The sequence below is a fragment of the Solanum verrucosum genome, unplaced genomic scaffold (assembly GCF_900185275.1).
Source record: "Solanum verrucosum unplaced genomic scaffold, falcon-dt-bn FXZP01000253.1, whole genome shotgun sequence".
Lineage (NCBI taxonomy): Eukaryota > Viridiplantae > Streptophyta > Magnoliopsida > Solanales > Solanaceae > Solanum > Solanum verrucosum.
Window position 1 is genome coordinate 2,827,266 of NW_026019984.1, and position 24,364 is coordinate 2,851,629.

The following is a 24,364-nucleotide window of genomic DNA, read 5'->3' on the forward strand; positions in this document are numbered from 1 at the left end:
ACCAGAATTCTCTGTTAATTTATTTATTTTCAAAACTGGCCTTCTCTTTTCATGAAAAGTTGTGGTTTTTATGAAAAGTTACGACTTTAATGAAGAGTTGCGAGTTTTATGAAAAATTGCGACTTTAATGAAGAGTTGCGAGTTTTATGAAAAGTTGCGACTTTAATGAAGAGTTGCGAGTTTTATGAAAAGTTGCGACTTTAATGAAGAGTTGCGACATTTATGAAATGTTGTGACCTTTTCGAAGGGTTGCAACTTTTCCAAATAATTATAACATTTCTGATAAGGTAGAATAAACATTTGTTCACACTACCCTTTGTTGTCTATAAATAGCGGGATTTCCTGTGATTTTAAAATAAAACTCTGAACCTCCTCTTCTTCTTCTTCACAATTAAATGTTTGTGTACTTTGCTCCTGTTGAGTGGCTCACTGACACCATTGCTTATGTTACAGATTCTGGTATGTATTCTTACAATCATTTATTTATGCTTATAATATTAAGGATATATGATAAGATATAATAATTCTCATTTTCCTTTACATTATTAATGTTTGTTACTACGTAATCTTGTATGTAAGCTAATATATTGGTTTAGTTTTCATGTCTGATAGGTTTTAAGTATTATTTTATAAATTCCGTGACATTAAATTCCTGCGCGAAGCGCGGATAATTTTAGATTAAATAATTTATTAAATATGCCCATGCATTATATATATATATATATATATATATATATATATATGATGATGATGATGAATACGTGCTAATCCTCTACTTCTACATATTGACAAAACAAATTATTTAGATCCCAACAATAGACCGAACATTTTGGAAAAAAGAAAGAAAGAAGCAACATCTAAAAAAAAAAAAAGAGAATTGCAATGAAGAAAAACATTACTAAGAAAAATAATCAACGATGGACAAATTATATAGTTAAACAATAAAGTTTGTTGTTAATCTTATTTAGTGATAGATTAGCGATAAATAACTAAAAAGTTTTGTTAGATATGAACAATCTAGGGATAAATTAGTGACAAAGTTTACAACTAATTCCATTTTGCTTTTACTGAAAGAACAATAGATTTTTGAGTGTATGAGCCAGTGTAAACAATACATCTTTGTTTAATTGACATCTCATCTACATACAAAAATTGTTACAAGTAGGGAATTTTAAGGCTAAAACGACTCATTTAATTTGTGTGAGAAAATTGACATTTATTGATGAATAAAACTTAAGTAATTTTTTTATAAAGTAAGAGCAATTTTAATAATTTGAAGCTTTTAATCTTCAAGCAAGTCCAAGGAATAACAAATTTTCTTGAAGAGGGGCAATTTGTCTTCGAATAAAGGAACGAAGACATCGATACTTCCGTCTCCGACGAAAGATGGTATAAGAAACATCATGCCTTCGGTAGGAAAATACGAAGGCATGAACATGTACGGGCACCCCGTACCAAAATCTAGGTCGTAGAATGGGAACCTTAACCAACTATCCACCTCGATATTTGGGCAAAGTATGTGCTTGTTCATGTCCGCGGTGGGGACAAGTTGGTCTTCTTCCTTTGCTTTGGTGTTAGCAAAGTCAACAAACGATCTAAAATAGTCGTTGTTTACTTTTGCAATAGCGTCATGAATGAGCTTTGTTGCGTGTGGCAGAGGTTTTCGTAGTAATTCCTTCACTTTTGTTGTTGGGAATGCCCATAGGACTAAGTTCCCAAAGTACTCATTGGGTACTTTTGGGTTCAACCTCGTTCTACCATTGATTGAGATTCTTATTTGGGTTGACTCAAATCCACTTAGCCCGCGGGCTTTGGTTATGACCCTCCATAAATGTGCAAGGAGACTTTCAAAGGTGCTATAAGGCTTGTTATTTCCATTCATGGAAGAAGCCTTTGCTTTAAGATTCGCGAGAAACTCAACTGTGAAATGAACTTTGTGTACAACCACATCTTCAGATATATGATGAACTTCATTAAGTGAATGTTCTTTTTTTGACTTAGACATGAATTCAACCCCTTTATGTTGATACTCAATAAGAGGAGGATTTCGAGGGGTGAAAACAGTACGATCATGCAGAGGAAGAGGATTGACTCTGAGGCCTCGACAAGCTTGGCCCCATGCAACCAAGAAGTTGCTAGTGGAATGACCATCTGCTACCGTGTGGTGCGCGGTAAAACCAACCACCAAGGAGCCACAAGTGAACCTAGTTAATTGGACTTGCACCAATTCTTTCACATCCTTCAAGCTAGGGTGTAGGCTAAGCAAAGAAGGTGAAGGCTTGAAAGGCATTACTTGATTTAGAGTGCTACTAGACGATGCCTCCACAAATTTAACACCCTCATCATTGAGGAGAATCACTCGATTTCCATGTTCATCTTCACCTAATCTTCCACCCCACTCTCGATAAACACCTACGGCTTTTCGAAGACCTAATTCAATCGCGATATTTGGTGGGGTGGGAGGGTGGTAGGCATATATGATAGCAATTTGAGCCTCATATGTGATCTTATCAAAGACACTAAGGGGAATGTGGCTTGTTGTTGAAGGAGGAGGGGTGTGTTCATAGAAAGGCTTAATGATTCTTGAACTTTCTATTCTAATCTTCATAATTTTTTTCCTTTTGTTTTTTTGGTTATGTGGACAAAGAAATTAAGAAGTAGAGAACAAAAAATTTTCTTTTTAGTTTGAGATAGTGGTGAGGGCATACTTAGGTATTTATAGAAATATATCCTTTTGATTGTTTAATCAAAGACGTGTTTTTCCTGTACATTAAAAAAAATGGGCATAGAATTATAAACTAAGAACAAATGAAAAATAAAAGATTGGTTGTGTTAGTTAATGGCATGTTCAAACTCATCAACTACTAATTAGCTTGAGTCCAAGTGATTAATTGGTCATCATTTTTAATTTAAGGTGATAACAATGTTTGAATTTCATCACAATAGTATTTTTAATTGAATTATATTGCAGTTATATATCTTTTGCCAACTTAAAAATTTGTGTGATATGCATGATGCATCACCATTTTATATAGTGTCTATAGGCTATATGTTAATTAAGTTATTACCAATAAGTTGTTTACATGACCCAAAAAAAAAAAAAAAAGAAGTAATTGATGCACGAAGCAAGACGTGTTCACACAGAACAGGACTGTTTCACAAGATTGTGCAATGTAGATAGCCTTTTCGATGCAAACATTAATGGTTGGCCAAAAGCAAAATGGTATACAAATTAAAACATCTTCATATTCAGGTAGAATTTTTTTAAAAATAATTAAATCGTATATATAATAATATAGATATGCAGACACAAACATTACTAGATGATTCTATCTATTATTATCGTATTGATTGACAAAGCTATATTGAAAATCACCATGCACTTGTGTGGAGGATAATTTTTATTCGAATTTTTTGTTGATCTTCTTTAAATAATAATAATAATAACATAAAATATTTTGTCGTCTCTCATAAAAAAAAGTCATAAATTCTCCAGTAACTCACTGTGTATAAACAAAAACAACGCCACATCGTTAATTAAGATATGACATGATATTGTAGTTGGGATATTGTCTCTTAGAAATCTAATAGTATATAATCTTCTTTTGTCAAATTGAATTTCTAAGTGAACTTGAAGAAAAAATAAAAATGCCTAGTATAATACTCTTCTGTTGCATAACTTTTACTAATACGTATCATTTCCCGAATCTCTTTTTCGTTCACTTGATGTCTAGTACTTAAAGACAATCGGTTATTTAAATTTAGGGAAAAGAGTCTGAAAAATATTTTAATTTTGGTTGAAATTGTTGTTACGATACCAACTTTATGAAGGACCTTTTACCTCTGCACTATTTAATAGTATATTTTAAAGGTATATATGTGTCCACGTGGACACATTATTATTTATAATGATGCAATATTTATGATGTTCACGTGGGCACATATATACCTTTAAAATAAACTATTAAATAGTGTAGAGGGGTAAAAGGTCCTTTTCAAAGTTCGGTATCGTAACAGCAATTTCGGTCAAAGTTCGGATGTATTTCAGACCTTTTCCCCTAAATTTACATTAGAAAATCTCATTTTGGCGATAAAATGCTCCATATCAAAAGTGACTATACACTTAGGAATTAGGATTGAAAAATTAGATATTTTATTAAAGATGAATATTTACCATTCCACAATATTAACTTTTGGTGATGGCAGTTATGTGATAACATTGTCTCGTTATAATGTTTGGACAATCTTCACCTTTTTAACTAGTTTTTGGGATTCAACTAGTACATATCTTTACTAAAGTATATCGGAGCATAACACATTTAATTTCTTGATTTTCTGATGTTGGATCCCCCAAATTATATTGTCCATGCTAACTTAAGATATTTAGTCCTAGGCGTGGAACATAATCGATATTGAAGAGCCTCACTTCCACATTAGACTTTAACCAGATAGATAATCTCTTTAGATGATTTGGACAATCCCCATCCTCAAAAAAACTCAAATTTCATTTCTTTATTAGTATCAAATTTCACTTTTTGATAGTAAAACAAATAAGCAAATTAGTTGAATATATCTTTAGTGCATTTAACATAGGAAAAGTTTTCAATTTTTAATTTTCTCCATAGTCCTACACTTGTAACTCGAATAATTTCAATTATTTCCATAAAAAGTCACTTTAATTCAATCAAAATTAATTAGAAATCTATGTTATATTATATTGCCATTCTTTTCTCAAAGTAGGTAAGAAATTTTTAGGTGAGACTATAATTTCAAAAAGAATTTCACAAATTTTTTCCTGATGTTGATATACGAGTATTTAATTTAATTATAACTTTATAATCACCACTACTTCAACAAATTCCATCTCACACGTCTCCTTCTTTTGTTTATATACCAAGAGTATATCTTTATCATAGAATTCTCTCCTAAATATCATTGGTAAATTACAATTCAAATGGAATTAAGAACCTAATATACTATAATTTTATGTTCAAGTACATCACATAATGAACTTGGTCCATAGGTAGACTATATCACACAATGAATCTGGTACATTACTTAGTTGTTGTTCATTTCATTAGTTAGTTACTAATTTGTTAGTTAGTTGACTAGTTAGTGTTTAATTGGTGATGAGCTGACATAGTTTGTTATGATTCAATTATAAGATATTTTGTAAATTGGGGCTACAAGACTTAACACAAGGCTGACTCATTTGAATGTAACACACGAATATATATTCTTAGAAATCCTTTTAAGAAAAATACTAATTCGAATTGTTTTCCACGAGTCCACGACCCAAACCAAAAATAAACCCAAACTAATTACAAAAACAAATTGAATATGCTGATATAATTTATTTTTTAAAAAGGGTACTAATATATATATATATATATATATATATATCAGTATTTCGTGATAGAAAAAAATAATAAAGAAGTAAACATAACTATTTTATCATCCAATTTATGTGATACAATTTTCTTATTTATCTCATCCATGACATATTCTGATCTAGCTAATGGTTCATTGTTTTCGCATTCTATATTTAATACTTGGCAAAAACAATTAATTTGACATTAGGTAGATTCTTGTGTTGACTTTGATATTTTTAATAGGGGTGGCTATGAGTAAGAACAGATAAGGGCACTATACATAAAGTTGACAATTGATATATATAATCCTTCTATTGGTGTAGGGTTTTACTAATTAATTTAGATGAAAGTCAAACATAACACTCATATTAGTTGGAGTACATATATTAGAAGATAACAGATGAATGTTGGGGCGGATCTAGGGTATAAGGCGTGATTTTTTGAAAAGCTAATAATTTTTGTGAAGATCTTGTATATATATTGAGAAGTTAATTAAAAATATAAGAAATATTTATTGAGAATTTAATAACAAAGTAGGCTCTTGATCTAGCGATACAATTGAAATTTGCATAAACATTGCTCTCCTCAATGAGGGTTTGATTCCGCTTGGATACTTACATTAAAGTTCTCGTTTTAATACTAGATCACTGAAATTTCATAAACTTTAAATTCTAGATGGCTTATTAATGAATGATTATAAATTTCAATTATAGCATTTGCACTGATGTTGATATTTATTTTACAAAATATAACGTTCATGTTAACTTTAGTTGGCTTGATATAATTGGGTTATACAGTTATACTTGCAACAAATTCTTTTGTTCATACAATTACAGATAATTAGATCGGTTTAGTATGATATATACTACTAGTGAAAATTTAATGGTATTTTATTTAGATATTGTTATTTAATTTGTATTTTTTTTTTGTATTTTCTTTTACGTCTATTCATTTCAAAATAACTTTAATTATGTTAGATATATGGTGTCTCAAGTTATGCATTGTTAAAATTCAAGCATATTAAAACAACCAAACTTTAACCATATGTCTGAACTTGTTTGAATGATTGTTATCTATTAGTTTAAATATAATGTTTGACTTGATTTATAATTAAATTTTATTATATTGTATCGTTAAATTCATCGTTAGATAACAACGAAAAGTCTTATTTCGTTAAACTATCGATTTGGTGTGATTGCATCGTTTCTTTATTATTCTCACCTTTTTTGTGTAAAATACATCTCTGATCGATTTGTCACTCAATCTACTTAAACAACCTAAAGACTTGATCCCATCTCATTTGGAAAATGAATGACACAACTCAATAAGTTACTCTCACATTTCAGATAATTTTTGGACCGGATTGGGTTATGTGTTTGAAAGCATGGTTTTTGCTAGGGATGGCAAAATCAAACTTAACCCGCTCAGTCCATCAAACCCGTTTAAGTTTGGGCGAGTTGTTGACCGGCTCATTCATTAGCTCAACCCTTTTCAATCCAACACATTTCAACTCATTGAAAACTTGGTTGATATCTGACCCGAATTGACTCATGAGAAATCTTGTCAAAATATTTTTCAAAAACTTGTTTCCAAATTTGATATGTTATATATAGCCATAATAAAGATTTTTTTTATTAGGTACGGAAATAGTTCAAAAGAACAAATAAAACAATCAAGTTTAGTAAAAAATAGATTGGGTTGGGTCTTCACCAGTTATATAACTTATTACCTAACCCGTTTTGACTAGAGGTGTACATGACCGGGTTGGTTCGGGTTTTTCAAATATCAAACCAAACCATTTGTGTAAAAAATTTAAATTTATAAACCAAACCAAACTAACAAAATTCAGATTTTTTCGGGTTTTTCAACCTCGGGTTGGTTCGGATTTTTCAAATACCAAACCAAACCATTGTGTCAAATTTTTAAATTTATAAATCAAACCAAAATAATAAACCTCAGATTTTTTTCAGATTTTTGGATTTTTTCGATAAAGTTTGCATACAAACATAGAATTAACTTGTGCTCTAAAATATTTCTTTAGTCCAACCAAAATACAATTATCTAAGGTGTTTCTTAAAAAAATAACACAAAATATGAGATGAGTACTGATGACACAAAAATATTCAATAAAAAATAATAATGAAATCATCATATAAAATAAATATTGCAAAGTCATAATGAAAATGATCACAATTTTAAATTACTAAATCATGCAAAATTATAAGTTTAATTTAGCTATATTACTAAATATTTAAGGAAAATTAAAATCAGATTATGTATTTTAATTGTCTAAACCAATGTAAAACTAAAGAACAAATATTCAATATTATTGTCATTCTTAGTGTTGAATTGATTTTCTTTTTGCATTAATATTAATTTGATTTTGATTTAAGTTTTATTATAATTATCAACATCTATGAACTATAATCTTTATTGGACCATTCCGAATTTTAAGTTTTAAACTTGAAATAATATATTAAAAGATAAAAACAATGAAATAATATAAGAAATATTTTTAAATTATATCAAAGTAAATATTTTTATGTATAAAATAAAATTTTAAAATTACATATATAATGTCGGGTTGTTTTTTTTTAGTTAAAACCAAACCAACCCAAATATAGTCTTTTTTTTTTCAATACCAAACCAAGTCAAACCAAACTACTAGTCGAGTTTTTTTTTCGATTTGACTAGATTTGCCGTTTGATTCGATTTTCGGTTCAGTTTTGTACACCCCAGTTTTGACCTAACTCTTTTTAACCTAAAGCAAATTTAGATTGGATTGAATCTTGACCTGATTATTGTCTTAATCCATTATGACCCGCCCAAACTTAACCCAACCCGTCCAATTGGCACCCCTAGTTTTTGACTTCCTCCTCCTTTGAGGTCGTTCATTACTCGTGTAATTTCTTGCTCTCACGTTTGTGTTTGCCCGTCGCTTAGGCCCGTTTTAGGACTCTGGACCCAATATCACATTTATAAGCCCAATAGAATTTAAATTCATAAAGCCCATACCCACTTTTTCTAGTTCACACAAAACTCAACAAACATAGGTTTGCCCATATTCCTGTGACTGCCACTTACCGCTTTGCTCCTCCTCTGTATCTCTTTTTCCGGCGGCCGGCAGCTCTTTCTTCAGCTTCGTAAATTCTGGTAATTAGTTTCATCCATACTTCTCTATAATTGCAATGAATAGAGCAAATTCAGCTGTGTTGTTTAAATTAGTTAAATTGTTGTTCTTCTTTTTGTTACCAATATGAATAATTTTGACTGTTTTTCATGGTTGTTTATGATTTTTACATGTTTATTTGAAGTCAGAATGCATAAATAGACACTGAAACTCGGTTTCAATTGTCATGTAAACAATTTTACTTGAGTATGCATATCTAGACATCTCAATTTGACTCCAGTGTGGCAGTTGAACACTGTAATTTTGTTCCAAAATGATCATCTAGGCACCTCCAAATTTATGTGTAACGTCAGTGTGGGTGTGCACCAGACAGAGTGGGGACGAGTTTGAGTGGTGTCCAGACTTTGCTATATGGAAGTTGAAGTTTGAGATTTCTACATGTTAATTTGAAGTTTTACTGGCTGCCCATTTGATAAATAGTTCTGAATTTGTGATCATAGTATTTGTAATGTAATTCATGAATCTTTTTAGGTTGATCAAGGATTTTTATCTAGGTATAATTTGCATTTTTCTGGCTACCTAATAGTGGCTCATTTTTCAACCAACAAAAGTTGGGGTTAGGCAGGTAGAGACGTATGCAAACCTTGCCCATACCTTGGGAGATAAAGAGTTGGTTTCTGATACACCCTCGACTCAAGGAAATAGTGGCTCTTTTTCCCAGTTTAAGATTTCTACATGTGAATTCACTGTTTTACTCGCTACCCATTCGATATATAGGTCCATATTTGTGATTGGTAGTATTTCTAATGAAAATTTTAGGTAGACTAAGGGTTTTTTATCTAGGCAGAATTTGCATTTTTCTGGCTACCTATCTAAATAATAGTGGCTCTTTTTTCATTTTGTTAGTAGTTTTACAGGTAATTTGCATTTTTACTTGCTACCCGTTTGATAAAATGGGTCTAGAATGGTCAAATATGTAATACTTCCTGTGTAAGTAATGAGTTTTCTTTTGTGTCTACCAAGATTGTTTTGACAGAGATGGGTGCCAAAGGGAGGAAGAAAAGCATAACTAAGAAGTTGAAGAAGGGTGCTAGCGAATTCTCTGCTTCTTCAGTTTCTAAAGACAAAGCTGCTGACTTTCTGGTATGTTTCTGGCATATTAAAGTTAGTAAAGCTCCTCAATCCTCAAGAAGTTCTTAGAGTGGGAGAACCGTTGAGAACAATTTTTCCCTTCATGTTTTTAGTTTCTATCTTCCCCTCTTTGAGCCTAAGGGTCTATATGAAACCGCCTCTCTACCTTCTCAAGGTAGGGGTAAGGTCTAACGTCTGCATACACTCTACCCTCTCCTAACCTCACTTGTGGGATTATGCTCGGTTTGTTGTTGTTGTTTTTAGTTTCTTTCATTTACATGTTAGTTTGTCTTTTTGGTATATATGTTTGAAATGACTCAATGTGTGTTGTGATGGTCGAAAACTCTTTCTATCTATTTGGTTGTTGGGAGATTGTTAGAAGATCTTTGCTATGTAGGACAGGCAAGGGAACTTGAAGAAAAAAAATGGAGTAAATGTTTTGTTGGCTAATAGATTCCCAGACATTTGATGAAACTAGCCACCATTCTTAAATACTTATAGGGCAGTTCTAATAGAAGTAGCCTATATGCATATAATATCCTGACAAAGCATGTAAATTTTTAAACTTACAATTGAGATAGAATTGTTGACTTTAGAACATTTGTAAAAGAAAAATAGTTTCCTGGCTCTCTAATAGTGCTTCATGATCTAAAGCAAAAAGATGTAGTTGCAGATAAGGTGGAGTACCTGCCACAAGCTGACATGGACACTGTTATTTAAAAAAAAAAAGATATTATGGAGTACTTGAAATATTTTAGTTTTTTACAAGAGTGATGTCATGTGATTTTTGGATTGAAACTCTCATGAGAGATTCCTGGTTAAAAAACATTTGGAGATAATAATGGAAAACTAAATAGATAACTGAAACATCTTTAGAATAACGTAAATATTACTTTTGAATAGGAATAGATGTGGCCCAGTGGTTTGGGCTTGGGACTTCCATGTTGGAGGTCTCAAGTTCGAAACCCCTTGCCAGCGAAAGCAAGGGGTTTGCCTTCTGGGTCGAGCTCATCGCACCGGGTTTGCCTAGTGCGGGTTACCTCTTCTATGTGGTTTGCGAGCTATTGCATAGGTGCGGGGGTTTTACCCTGTGCGCACCCAAAGGTAGCGGCTGCGGGTTTCCCTTGTCATAAAAAAAAAACATTTCGACATACATTAATCAAAATTAGTACTCCCTTAGTTCCAATTTATGTTGACACTGATTCTTTATTAGGCCATACAAAAAATGACATATTCTATAGTTGAAAATAAATTAAATATGAACTACTCATATTCTATATTTGAAAATAAATTAAATATGAACTTCCCTTAACGAGAAGCTTCTATGGCCTCACAAATGTTATGTCATTTTTTTAAGAAGGAAAACAACAAATGCTATGGCATGTTTAAGACCACAAGTATCAAAAGACTTGTAGCCACACAAATGTCATAGCATGTTTAAAAGTTAAAAAACCATGAAATTCAGAAGTCCTCCTTTCTTTCTTAGACTCCATTTCGAGTCAAACTATGTCACATTAATTGGAACAAAGGGAGTAGCTGGTTTTAAGTGTCACTAAACATGGGTCACGCGTCAATAGATGTGGCAATGTTGGTACGTAAATTTGAGCCAACGAGTATCAATTCATGCTCAATTATTCTCCACATACAAGAGTATGAGTTGTTTGGATCATACAAAACTACATTGCGTGTCGTTCCTTTGTCTTCTGTAACAAACTATGGTATCTTCTTTACTGTAGTCAATCAGCAGCTCTGTTGTATAAGAAGAGAAGAAAGAAGATGACTTTTTTTTTGTGATGGCTTACTTTTTCTGACTTGTTTTCCTTATATGTAATAGCCATTGGAAGGTGGGCCGGCTAGAAAACTCCCGGATACTGAAGTACGGGAAAGTAAAGCGACAATATTGTATATTGGAAGGATTCCACATGGATTTTATGAGAATGAAATGGAAGGTTTGCATTTCTCACATTGAGTTTTTACGTCCCCTTTCTAAGCCTTTTTAGCTTTTGCATCACTTTGTAACATTACAAAGTTAAATAACTTTTGTTGTGCCATTTTCTGCTGTTGTTGTCTTTAGGTTTCTTTAAGCAATTTGGTACAATTAAGAGGCTTAGACTTGCAAGGAATAAAAAGGTGAATACTTCAACTGATTCTTTATCTTTAAATTAATCCGTGTAGTCTGACATCTTTGTCTGGCTTTGTCTTCTTGACCTACTTTCGTCATATGTCACAATCTGATCTATGTTGCTCGAACTCTTCAAAAATGTTAATGGGTGCGAGTCGGATTCTCCAAAAGTAGTGTACTTTTGGAGAACCCGACACGGGTGTGGCATCGAAAGTGCAGAGTCCGCGCAACTTATAATTTGACAATTTAAGCCTTAGAAAGACCCAAGCTGGTTGGTATGGGCTTACTCAAGTACCTAAAAGTGATGGCAACTTTTTTTATCATCTATGATTAGTCATAGTATTTAAAAACGGATAGCTGCAGTGACTATAGAATTTAGAATATGATATGCCGTGGAGCTTTACTACAGTATGATTCTGCATGTGAATATTAATGTTCACTATTTCCAGCCACATTTTCCAATAAAAAGCAAGCCTTCACCAGATTTTTTCTTCTTTAAAAAATAGAATAGACATATCTCTCCCATTCCTTATGGGACGTTGTAGTCTGTCATCGGTGAAGCTAACAGATGCTCTGGACTTGTTAAGTTCCACGTAAAGATTGTGATATGTTTATCTTCAAAGTATTTAAATTGTGGTCCAATTGTTGGAAATTATGCAGAAATTCTTGTAGTTTAGGTGTGTCAAGAACACTATCCATAATTTCCAACAATATGGCTTCTGGAGTAAAGGACTTCGTGTTGGATATATCCTTCAATTTTCTAAGTCCATGATACACTTTTACTTTCTTATTGTCTCTCTATGTGGTAATCTTTTGATTCTTTTCTTATTTCTTTTTTTTTTCCTTGCGTCTTTTCCTCATGACAGACAGGAAAATCAAAGCATTTTGGCTTCATCGAATTTGAGTCCCCTGAGGTTGTTCCTATTCCTGAGTAATTTAGTGTGTTATGCACCCATATTTAGAGAATCCATCTGGTCATTTTCTTTCCATTAATCATTATCTTTTTTGGACAATTGCAGGTTGCTAAAGTGGTTGCAGATACCATGCATAACTATCTATTATTTGAGCACTTGTTGCAAGTTCGTCTTATTCCTCCTGAGCATGTTCATCCAAGATTGTAAGGGTTTCATTTTGAAGACAATTGTCATTCATCATAAAATTTCATATTTTAAAAGTCTATATCTGCTTGCTGAAGTGGTGGTTGAATTGATGGATAATAGTCTTTTCTTAACCAATGTTCTTGGTCTAAGATTCCAAGTGATATATAACTTTTACCAATAGATGGATAAGAGTTCTACAGGGTTGAAATGCTTGAAAATTATCAATAGAAAAGACTAACCTGAAATATTCCACCTTCAGAAGCAACCTGATGACAATTAGCAATATTGTGGCTGGATTAAGAATAAAAAGGGAAGTATTCCTAAACTAGAGTCCAGAGAGTTCTCCTTTCTGAATAATCCCAATGACGTGTGGTTCCACAATGCCAGTTCTGCTCTATGGAGTTTACCATTATGTTTCATATAATGTTTTATACTATGTATAATTGATGTCATTTTTCTTACCAAGTTTTTGTGCATTATGATTGTGAGTGAGTTTGGCATCGAATAGTCTGATGCATATGTAAGTGGTGTTAAGAAATTTATTTGTGCTAATGTATGTAAACTGACTTGTATATGTAAGGAAGCAAATGTAGGAATTATTTTAGCATCCTTAAGAATTTTAAACATAGAATGTCCATGAAGATGATATTTACATGAATGAAGCTTGTTTCTAGCATGGAGTTGCATGAACTGACAATTTAGATAGTCTTTTTTTCCTCTTCTTTTTAGGTATGGCTCTAATTTGTATATTTGGTTCTAGGTGGAAAGGTGTGAACCGCTGGTACAAACCGTTGGACTGGGTTAAAATTGAAAGGAAGCGTCAGGACAAGGTAGTGTTTGATCTTGTATGTGTGTGATACAGATATTTACATGATATGCAAAAAATTGAGATACATTGCTTTTAGTTATATATGAACTCTCATTCGCTTTTCCATAATTGTGCAAAGTTTGAGATACATGGTTTTTTGAACTGGTTTAAATGTGAAACTTATGGAGTGATGATAATTATCCAGGAAAGAACATTGGTAGAGCATAATAAGTTGGTTGGAGAAATTCTAAAACGTGACAAAAAGAGGCAAAAGAGGATCGAGGCAGCTGGGATTGATTACGAGTGCCCAGAAATGGTAAGAGCAAATGTTCTTTATTACATTTCACATTATCTTGTGCTGCAAATTCTACTTATTTATGCATGTTTACTAACTGGTCTAGGAACTACCTGTTGGCTAATTTGACAATTACTTGGATAGGATTTCCATTACATAAGAAATGACTAATGTTTTTGAGCATGGTATTAGGAAGGAAATAAGTACCTAACATGTCAATTAGAAGGAAGATCGACACAAGGATGTTACATGCGTATGCAGATAATTTCCTAGCCTATCAGAAAATTACAGAACATCCAAATTTAGGATTAGATTAAGAAAACAGCATCTATCAAATTGAGGAATTTTCTTGTATAAACTTGAGGAGGAAAAAAACTAGTTCCATGAGAAACATATAACACTTCAAAGAAGGCATTGTGATTGAGAAATCTGTTCTTAGATAGCCACATTTGTCAGAACCAAAAAGAGCATTTTAGACATGTGAGAGGTGGCAGTACCTGATGAATAATCGAGTTGCGGACAAGTTGGACACAACCATTGTTTTAAAAAAGAGGTTTTCAGACATGTTACTTAGTACATGACAACTCATATAATAAAACATTGCATGAAAATTCTTCCGGGTCAAAAATGTAGAAATGAGGCCTCTGTTATTCGTCTAGCAGATGAAAAAGAGCAAGACAGTTGCAACACTTCTGGAATTAGTCTGAAGAGAAGCATAAAAGTGATTTTTAACATTTACAATGTGATTTGCAGGTGGGTGCAATTCAGGCTGCACCAAAGAAGATCAGGTTCACGGATTAGATCTTTCTAAGAAAAGCTTGTCAGCAAAATAGTATCTATGGCTACAAGTAGATTACTATGTGTATGCGCGGTGTAACTGAGGATCAGCTGAACTGACAGATGAACGGCCGCATTATTTTGCTGCAGAGTAAACTTATGATGTTGTCAAAGGCTTGTTGAGCCATCGATAACATTGGATTTCTTTTATTTTGAAAAATTAGAAGAGAAAAAAGTGGTTGTGTAACTTGGAGAAGACAAGGAAGAATTTGACAATTTTGTCTATTGATAGTATACCGTGAATCTATCAATTAACTGTAAAGCATTTTGTCATTTGATTTTTGAGTTGAAAAACAATGTTATATAATCAGCTCATGCATCGGTACACCAGACTCCAGAGTATTCCTTTCTGACATTCGATATTTATAAGGTTATTTTCTTCTATTTAAATTGTAAGCTGTAAGCGCGTGTCCAAGTCATTTTCAAACACTATCCTGAGCCAGTTTTTAAAAACTTCAAAATATATCCCTCAGTGGCAAGACAAACCAAAAACTATTGGCTGAAGAAAACTTATAATTGATCAGTATTTGGCAAGACAATACTTTGACATTAGCCAAAAACTATTGGCTGAAGAAAACTTATAATTGACTAGTATTTTAACAAAATTTTCATTCAAAATCAAATGGTAACTCTGTATGGATACTATTGTAATACACAAGTGTTGAAATCTACTTTACAACAAATTTAACAACTACATGAGTATACTATATGTGGAACTAGGTGTCTGAACAAACAACAGAACTAGAGCTACTACTATGAAAGAAATCTAAATCTTTATCGACCGCGGTAAATAAATAACTATAGGACAGCGGGCTATACAAAAATGAGAAAGAATTTAGCAGTTGACTTCCACAATACCAAACTGTTACAAGAATGAGTAAGTGCCGAAGACTAATGCTTGCAACACAAAAGTTAGAATGACACTTAATAGCAGCGTGTAAGGGTCGTTACGTGGTGAACTATTACCGATCTGTCCTGCATTGACATACTCAGTTTTCCCTCTGCTCGTGGTAGCAGAAACATTAACAGCCTGCGAACCTGATAATTAAATATACATTGGACAATGGAACATGTCTTAGCTTAACTCGACAACTGACTAAAGTTATACTTCAATTTACCGGAGACGAAATAGTTTAAAAAACTGTATGTAGTATGATGTGTTCTTTTTAAGTTCGGTCAAAGATCGTATGGAGTTATGACTTACAATCGTAATTGGCCCATCCAATCCGTTGTCTAGCTAGATCGTAAACAATAATCTTGTCTTTCAGAACAAGGTCTGCACAGAAATATAAACATATGAATCAACAAAAAAGAAGAGAAGAAGATTGTGTCCATCTAGAATGGCACAATCATTAAAAGCAAATGCTTTGTTTGTAAAATGTGAAATATGGAATACAAATTATGAGTCATGAAATGATCAAAACCAGTAGAAGGTAAAAAAGAGATCCTGGAGGTGAAAGCAATAATGGGCATGAATCAGGTAAAACATCTACCAGGTGAACTCGTTAACGTTTATGAACAGATTCTTCTGGTGCTAAAGTTTTTTCTGTGACAGTCCTTTAAAATTACAGGACGTAAACGAATCTAAATTAACCGCTTTATGTCAGCAAGCAGATATCAATGAAAGAGATGGTGTCATGAGAAATTCAAAACGAGGGAGTTAAAAATGAGATCAGATGCAGGGGATTACCTCCTAAAATTGTCAATCCTTGGCCCGGAATTTTCTGAAAGCCCATGCACCAGACAGCAGCACCACCCTACAAAAGCATAAACTGTACTCAGTGCAAAACTATTTTGATGTGATAGATTACTTTTCACAATTAAATTGGGGGCACTAAAAGAATTAAAGAGCTTCTGACCACAGTGTGGTCGGTGAACATATTGGAATAGAATATGTGACAAAGTAATAGGTAGCGACATATAACGAATATCTCTCATTCTTCGAAATGAATAGCTAAACAATAATTTGAAGTAGAGTTTTGAGCAGGTTAACATGCTTAAGATAAACCATCATTAACGAGTTTGAAGAAAATTTGACTTACAATGGAGTTTTGCTGTATAAGGTAGTCCTCACCCCTTAATACCATTGTTGCACCACCGGCAAAGTTCAAACTCACCATGGGAAATATATCACCAACGCTGCACAAAAGAAAAAAGTACTAGTCAAAATTTCAGTACAAACTAAACTAAACCATCAGAAACATTTTGAGACTGGAAGCTCCAAAGTTCAATTTTTTTAGAAAACCTGGAGGTGGTTAGATAACACTGGTTTCCCCTGGCAACAAGAGGGCGCACATTCTGTGAAACAGCCTGACTGACCTGCACGAGCAAAAGATTACGAGTTATAAGGAGTATTCCTGATGATATAGTTGATACTGCTGAAATGGATTCAATTGAAGTTTTTCCCAATATTAGTAGATGAACACCGTGAATGATCTAAATCTCAAGTGCAAACAAATCATAAGATCCTTCGAATAATATAACTTACAGCATTAACAAAAATTTCATAAGCTTCTTCAGCAAGATAAGCCAGAGTCGTTCCAGAATCAACTATGGTTCCCCTGTTGCTTGATGTTTCAAATACTTGTGGACTAATGGCCAATGTCTGCCCATTGAGAGCAATAGTCTCAAGATTCAAGTTGTAATGTGGCCTGGTGAAAGAAAAAAAAAAGTGTACACGTAAGTCGGGGTATTTGTGAAAAAACAGAGGCGGCTGACAAATGGTCGGTCCAATTCATGTTTATATCCAACCACAAGGAATACGTACACAACTCAGGTTGTCCATATTTACTTTGGGCCAAAGAATGGGAAAATCAAAGCTCTATTAGCATAGGTTTATACATTAAATATACCATCTGATCACATTTCATTGGAGGCTTGATCAATTTCAAAAGTCCATATAGTAACAATGATTATAAATTAATCAGGAGCGAGGAGTGCATAGTTCAGCTCCCTGGGAAAAGATATTTGCATGATTATTGGGAAAACAAAGCTCAAATTACTAACAACGTAAAAATATCAAATATATCCCCACCTAAATTGTTAAGCAAATTTTCTACTTCCCAGCATCAATTGTTTAAATTTTACATCCCCATTTTGCCTTTAATGATATGTTCTTACAAGAACCGACATGGCTTATCGTAGACTCCACTAGACACAAAAAAGTACTTTTATAATAAGGGACCTTTTAGTAGTTCCGCCAAACAAATTGGGCTGAAGTAAATTTTTCTTAAAAATAACTTTCAGATCTCAAACTCAATAACTGTGCATATAAATCAAAGAAAAGAAACTTCACATAAAGATATCCGGGTAAGAGAACTTATTAGCCAAATGTGCAGCTTTCGCTGCGTCTCTTTTTATCATCTTAGATGAGATTTGATTAAAGGACTACCAAGAATACCTTTACTATGCCAATATTTGGCGCAGATCAGATAGCTTTGCAAGAAATTTTCGGCAAAGAAAAACTGGAAGCAGTCACGAACACCAAGAAAGAAATGAAGTTACGCAAGCTCGCCATAGAAAGAGATAACATACTGTGATGGGACAAGTGGAGTGTAAACTAAATTTGGCTCCACAATCTGACCTAGCACCAAGATACCACCTCCGCCATTACTTCCTTTCAAGCAATGGGAAAACACATTTGGGGTCACTCCTTGGGAGGAAAGTTGTGCGATAACCGACAAGCCCTGCTGCCCAAATCCAAAGATCCCATCAATTGCTCTGTCAGGTTTAGTTAGGTCACCTGTCTGTGATGTGCTACATCTGTGTCATAAAATCCCAACAACAATAAGGTTAAATACTGACACGTAGCGGAAGTAACATATGCTATCTCAAATAATTAAGATGAATTATAGCTCACCCGAAAACAACAGGAGCAGACGAGTTTGTCATCAAAGAATTCCCCACGATTGTATCAAAATGCATTAAATCTGCTACGTAATAACCTGATGTCCCACTGCCATCACCATATTGGAATGTATAACCGCACTGATTTCGAGTAGAACACCCAGAGTCAGAAGATTGTTCTCCAAGAGCACATCTTTGGTCTGAACATGAGATCGGTCGAGCTGTTGATGAGCTTGATGGATCAAAGAATTCTAACTGAATCTGCTATGAAAATCAAAATTTAATCAAGCGCTATTCTTACAACTGTATGCTCAAAACCAAAATTCCCACACTCAAAATTTGCAGGAATAATAATATCCAAACCTGAAGTCCACTAGATGTTGGGCAACCATTACAAGACGCACAACTAACCCACAACACATCACTTCCAGTATCAATCTGCACATAGAATTCCTTTGGAGGGGAACCCAACTGAACTCTTGTAAAGTAAAGCCTGAAACAAAATCATAATCTCAACTAACATTCACTTTGATGGATACATAACTTGTAAATTAAACAAAAAACTGCTACAAAAAATGATTAATGCCACTACATCAGTAAATTAACAAAAAACCAAGAAAGACAACGTAAACAAGAATTCCAAAGCCACAAATCCACCTAAGTGCATACTCAATCCACTGAGAAAAAGGGATTGAAGTGCAAGTATTAATACAGTACTATACAACTAACAAACCCAAGAAATAATCAACGAAACAACCTTTACCAATTACCATTACCACCAGTTCAAGACTCTTCTTGTTTTCCTTCAATTCTTAAAAAATAAATAAAAGCGAAATACCAAATTTTCAACATCACTTCTGACAAAGAAAGTACCCAATACTAATGAAATCATCAACAAAAAAAACAACTAGTTTATTAGCTAAATTTCATGAAACAGATCGTCAAGAATAGTTCTTGAAGCTAAAATCATTATATCATCAATAATATGCAAATAAATAGCAAAAATACAGTTCAAGACACTTCTTTTTTCCTTAAAATTCTTTAATAAAAGGACAAAAAAGAAAACTGCCCAATTTCCAATATAAACCTCTGACAAAGAAAGTACTATTCACTATCAGCCAAATCATCAACAAATCAATTACTCCCTCCATTTCAAATGGTTTGTCTAACTTTCCTTCTCTTTAGTCTGTTTAAAAAACAACATCTCTTTCTCTTTTCGGCCACTCTCTAATTCTAACTTTCCATAGGACACATTTAAAACCACAAAATTAAAGAACATTTTGGTACATTCTAAATATCTTTATATCACCACGACAAGATTCAAAAGTCTTCTTTGTTTTCTTAAACTCCATACTATGGAATACTTCATTAGCTAAAATTCATGAAACAGATAGTCAAGAACAGTTATTGAAGCTAAAATCATAATATCATCAATAATATGCAAACAAATAGCAAAAATACACAACTTTTTTTCCTTCAATTCTCAAAAAAGAGAAACTACCCAATTTCCAACACAAACTTCTAACAAAGAAAGTATTCACTATTAACCAAATCACCAAACAAAGCAACTGTAAATTTCATAAAAATCTCATCAAGAACAGTTCTTGCAGCTAAAACATTACGTTATTATCAACAATATGCAAATAAATAAACACAAAATAGAGTTAAAAAATTAAATACCCAACAAGAAATGGATCATAAGTGCCTTCAACTGGAAAATCAACAACCCCATTAGAAAATTGCTGCAAGATTCGTCCATGTCTAACTCGGTCACGCGCTTTGAGTTGACTCAATTCAACTCCATGACTCGTCGGAAAAGCCCTTTCTAACTGCAACGTCATCGTCATTCCGCCGTCACCCACCACCGCCGCCGCCGGAGAAATTACACATAGAAACACCAAAAACACCACCGGTGACAACATACTCTACCTAATTAATCTCACCGACAGCTAAAATTTTATCTATAAATTGTTCAAGAACATATCAACAGGAAAAAAATAATTTTTTTTATGTATTATACATAAAGAATGATTTTTATTTAAAAAAAAATATTTTTGTATGAATAAAAAACAAAGAGAAGAATAATAGAGGGAAAAAAAAGTGCTCTGTTTTTGCTGCTTTTGAGAGAGAAAATAAAAAAGAAAGTGAAACGATAACAGAAGTTTCCCAGATGGTTGAATTGCCTTTATATATACATTTTTTAATACGTTATCTTATTTCAATAATAACGTATTCGATATAATATTTATATCAACTAATTTTATAAGTTACGTTTATATTTTCATGTATAATAAATAAAGTAAGAGATATTTCTATTTTTTTTCACTCTTTAACTTCAATTTACGTCCAACTCCCTATAGGCTACAAGTGAAATTTGATATATATCTTATTAGGAGTACTATTTTTGTGGGATAAATATATTATCTTTGATAAATTTTTAATATATTATTTAATTTAGTCATAATAATTTTGTGCATGAATGAACTATCAAGATTAGATCTCTTAATAACAGTCGTGTTCTGATTTTTTTAAATCGACATTCATATTATGTTACTAATAGAATGTGAAATTTAAATTTATAATGTTAAATACAAGATAAGTTACTTATAATAATAGATAAATATGATATAACAAGATATAAATTGCTTAAACTGATAAGGTATATAACTAAAAATAAATTAAAATTAATTTATCATGGGAGTTATTATTATTTTTTAATTGTTATCCCGGGTTTTTATTCCTCTTGCGTTAGTTGAGGAAAGGTTTATTTTATGGGATTAAATTAGATTATACTCTAAGAAAATTCTATATTATTTTTTAATTACATTGGGATCGTAGGGATTCTTATTATCTCTAGAAATTTATTCTTTTATTCCTTTGGATTAGTAGACATTATAATAAATATTATTTTATAACTTTAAACAATTAATAAAAGTAATAGTTGTAAACTACTAGACTTCTTGTTTGCTCGAGTAGAAATATTTTTAGTTTTTTTTAACGTTTCTCTCTTCGATAAAATAGAGATTTGTAACGATGATCATTATGTTTTTGTATTTCATTTTATTGTCGTGTCTATAGAGTTAAACTAGTATTTCTTTAATTATTTTATTTATTATGTTTGTTTTTTGTACGCTTATTAGGAAAACAAAATTATTCTTATTTTTTCTATTATCTTATTTAATTATATTACGGTTTTCAAATATGGAAACAATTACTAATGTTTGCATCAGGATATGAATTACGTATAACACATCTTTTGTGGTGTAATTGTTTTTTTCAAATCTTATTTCTTGGGTAAATTGAATAACGTGGATAAAGATGGGATGTTACGGGATATATATTTGTAGGATATTGTTGAAAAATAATGCAATTTAATTAGGACATTAGATTAAAAAAATGATATCCGTCGAGCATAATAATAATTAAAGTTAATTATTTTTTTCTTGTTGCTCCTCATTGTTCCACTAAATTGTCATATTGCATGAGCTGTTCTTTATTAGGGAATATATAAATATAATTATAGTAATTATTTATTTATGAAACAACTCAAATGTGGAAATGTTGAGCTTGACAACCATGAAATCTATAATTATTGCTTTGTTTGTTTAAGTTACCCTCTTATATTACATAAATATAAATAATACTAACCAATTTTATCATATTTAAAAAAAGAAAGAAGAGAATCACTACTAGATAGTAAATGATAATAAAATAATAGTAACATATAGGAGAAGAACAAATAATAAACATATAGATCAAGTAATGATCCAATCTACTAGTAATATTGAAGAAAATCCCACGAGACAGACCATTTGAATATTTTTATTTAACTTATTAGTATATTGTTAAAGAAAAATTTCTTTGTATTTCCCACTTTTTTTGTAACGCTAGACTCCTTCCTACATATTAATTATGATATTTATATCATTTCTAAGTTGTAGATCTCTTTTTTTTCCCTTCGTGTATGTGATAAATTTTAATCAATTTTTTCTAGTAAGAATATACCCTCCACTATAAATTGTTCAACATAAATTCAAATTGATTTTTGGTCATTCTATCCTAGAATATCATCATATGACTCATCTTGAGTTTAATAACGATAGTTATTCCCTTTGAATATAGAATTCATGAATATCTCGATGAAATTATTATACTTCAAACTCTTTTAAGACCCTTGCAAACCTTTATGGGAATCTATCTACTCAACATAATTTTCTAATCCCTAAATTTATCTCTTTCTTTCTAATTTTATGAATATAACTAAATCTCAGTCATTTGTTATTATTGGCTTCAACAAATTAAAAGAAAGGATCTTTTGGCTTGTGCTTGAACTAAATCCCTTTTAGAGTTGTTTTTTTAAAGAAAAATTATTTATTAATTAATTAATTAACATATGAAAGATGTGACTAAATGTTTTCTTCTTGTTGTTGCTAACTTATGGTTCACCTTTATTTAGTCTCATTGTGGGGACAACCCTCCATGCTAAGGAAGTTAAACTATGATCTAAATAATGGTCAATTCAAAGCCCAAAAAAGTTTACTATATAACTAAAAAAAATGAGTTCCATATTAGTAGCACAAACCAAATAAAAAAATAAAAGAAGAACTTTTCTTTTACATATTGTACTTTAAAGTGTTTTCAACCCACAATTCAAATTTTGTAGTTCTTGTTGTACGACTACTTAACTTTTTTATAGAACTAAGTGCTCAATTATTTGCATGTTTTAACTTTTTTCAAGCCACTTTATTTGGCTTTTTCTCAAAGAAAAAACAAAATAAATTAATAGCCACAAATCTCTATATACTTTTTCTACAATATCTTACATTACTTTTGCAATTGTGGGATTATGTCCTCAAAGAAATAGTAGGATTTAAATTCTATTGACTATTGTGCCCTTTGATAGCATTGCAAAATTTTGGAATCAAGATTCTTGGTGATTAGTATAGGTGACAAATGGACGGATTGAATTGAATTTGAGCTATCTATCAGTTCAAATTTTAATCTCTTAAAATGGCTGAATTAATAAATAGACGAGTCAATAATCAATTCAAATTTAAACGGATTTGAACATATTATGAATTCATAGGCTAATTTTCCACTTCTTGTGACTACTATGCCCTTAGTAGCTTTGCAAGATTTTGTAATTTCTAATTAAAACCAAATGCTCTTTCTTTTCTTGAGTTACTTTTGCTTTGTGCTTTACAAAATGAGGGCTCTCTTTTTAAAGAGAACTAGTGGAGTAGGAGGACTACCCACTCAACTTAATTTTTGAATTTCTTTGAAAAGTTTCTATTGAATTTGAAATTACGTAGATTTCATTTGTGTCAACGTAAAAAAAAAAAGTAGATAATTTTAATATGAGACTGAAATAAAAGACAAAAGATTAACTAGAAGTTTACCACATATCTTCTTTTCTACGAATTCTTTCATTTGGGATTTATGTTATATCTGATGTCACTTGACAATCTACCAACAAAAGAAAGCGGTGAATTTTATGAAAATTTGAAGGGGAAATTTTACTCAAATAAAAGTAAGGGAGCCAAAGTGTCAATGAAAATAACTCTTTTGATGACACAAAAAATTGTTTCATATTAAATTATATATATATACTTTTTGGGAAAAAAGAAGAAGCCAATGTTTGGTGACAATAGTCATATTTGTGCTAGAGATACATAAAATAAAAATATACATAAAATAAAAGGAGCTATTTATCCATCTAAAAA

The 24,364-nt window shown here is 31.9% G+C and overlaps 3 protein-coding genes across 4 annotated transcripts; 1 reads left to right on the plus strand and 2 right to left on the minus strand.

Annotated features, from left to right (window-relative positions):
* Window positions 1–1,282: 1,282 nt before the first annotated feature.
* On the minus strand, window positions 1,283–2,608 carry LOC125818277 (agmatine coumaroyltransferase-2-like). The gene has a single exon (XM_049497821.1). It carries the CDS (start codon window positions 2,606–2,608, stop codon window positions 1,283–1,285), a length of 1,326 nt encoding a protein of 441 aa, XP_049353778.1.
* Window positions 2,609–8,429: 5,821 nt separating this feature from the next.
* Window positions 8,430–15,071, plus strand: LOC125818035 (uncharacterized RNA-binding protein C1827.05c-like). Its single transcript, XM_049497542.1, has 9 exons — window positions 8,430–8,525; window positions 9,526–9,645; window positions 11,468–11,582; window positions 11,708–11,763; window positions 12,622–12,669; window positions 12,775–12,872; window positions 13,616–13,685; window positions 13,869–13,979; window positions 14,712–15,071. Exons 2-9 carry the CDS (start codon window positions 9,541–9,543, stop codon window positions 14,757–14,759), a joined length of 651 nt encoding a protein of 216 aa, XP_049353499.1. The 5' UTR covers window positions 8,430–8,525; window positions 9,526–9,540; the 3' UTR covers window positions 14,760–15,071.
* Window positions 15,072–15,516: 445 nt separating this feature from the next.
* LOC125818041 (aspartic proteinase 36) lies at window positions 15,517–20,803 on the minus strand. Of its 2 annotated transcripts, none has more exons than XM_049497548.1 (10): window positions 20,322–20,803; window positions 19,005–19,134; window positions 18,655–18,902; window positions 18,330–18,557; window positions 17,284–17,446; window positions 17,041–17,114; window positions 16,838–16,934; window positions 16,486–16,552; window positions 16,000–16,071; window positions 15,517–15,833 (listed from the first exon to the last, which is right to left on the minus strand). In XM_049497548.1, exons 1-10 carry the CDS (start codon window positions 20,561–20,563, stop codon window positions 15,661–15,663), a joined length of 1,494 nt encoding a protein of 497 aa, XP_049353505.1. In that variant the 5' UTR covers window positions 20,564–20,803; the 3' UTR covers window positions 15,517–15,660. The 2 variants fall into 2 exon arrangements, with proteins under 2 accessions (XP_049353505.1, XP_049353504.1); XM_049497547.1 differs by having other exon boundaries at window positions 18,655–18,905; window positions 20,322–20,664.
* Between the last annotated feature and the right edge of the window lie 3,561 nt (window positions 20,804–24,364).

What these genes read in the sequence shown, in the direction of transcription:
- LOC125818277 (XM_049497821.1), bottom strand. Translation starts at nt 2,608, where the DNA reads ATGAAGATTAGAATAGAAAGTTCAAGAATCATTAAGCCTTTCTATGAA.
- LOC125818035 (XM_049497542.1), top strand. Translation starts at nt 9,541, where the DNA reads ATGGGTGCCAAAGGGAGGAAGAAAAGCATAACTAAGAAGTTGAAGAAG. An exon ending in ACAAAGCTGCTGACTTTCTG is followed by an intron (nt 9,646 to 11,467) that starts GTATGTTTCTGG and finishes TATATGTAATAG; the next exon opens with CCATTGGAAGGTGGGCCGGC. An exon ending in TCGAATTTGAGTCCCCTGAG is followed by an intron (nt 12,670 to 12,774) that starts GTTGTTCCTATT and finishes GGACAATTGCAG; the next exon opens with GTTGCTAAAGTGGTTGCAGA.
- LOC125818041 (XM_049497547.1), bottom strand. Translation starts at nt 20,563, where the DNA reads ATGTTGTCACCGGTGGTGTTTTTGGTGTTTCTATGTGTAATTTCTCCG. An exon ending in AGGATTGACAATTTTAGGAG is followed by an intron (nt 16,072 to 16,485) that starts GTAATCCCCTGC and finishes ATTTCTGTGCAG; the next exon opens with ACCTTGTTCTGAAAGACAAG. An exon ending in TGGATGGGCCAATTACGATT is followed by an intron (nt 15,834 to 15,999) that starts GTAAGTCATAAC and finishes TTTAATTATCAG; the next exon opens with GTTCGCAGGCTGTTAATGTT.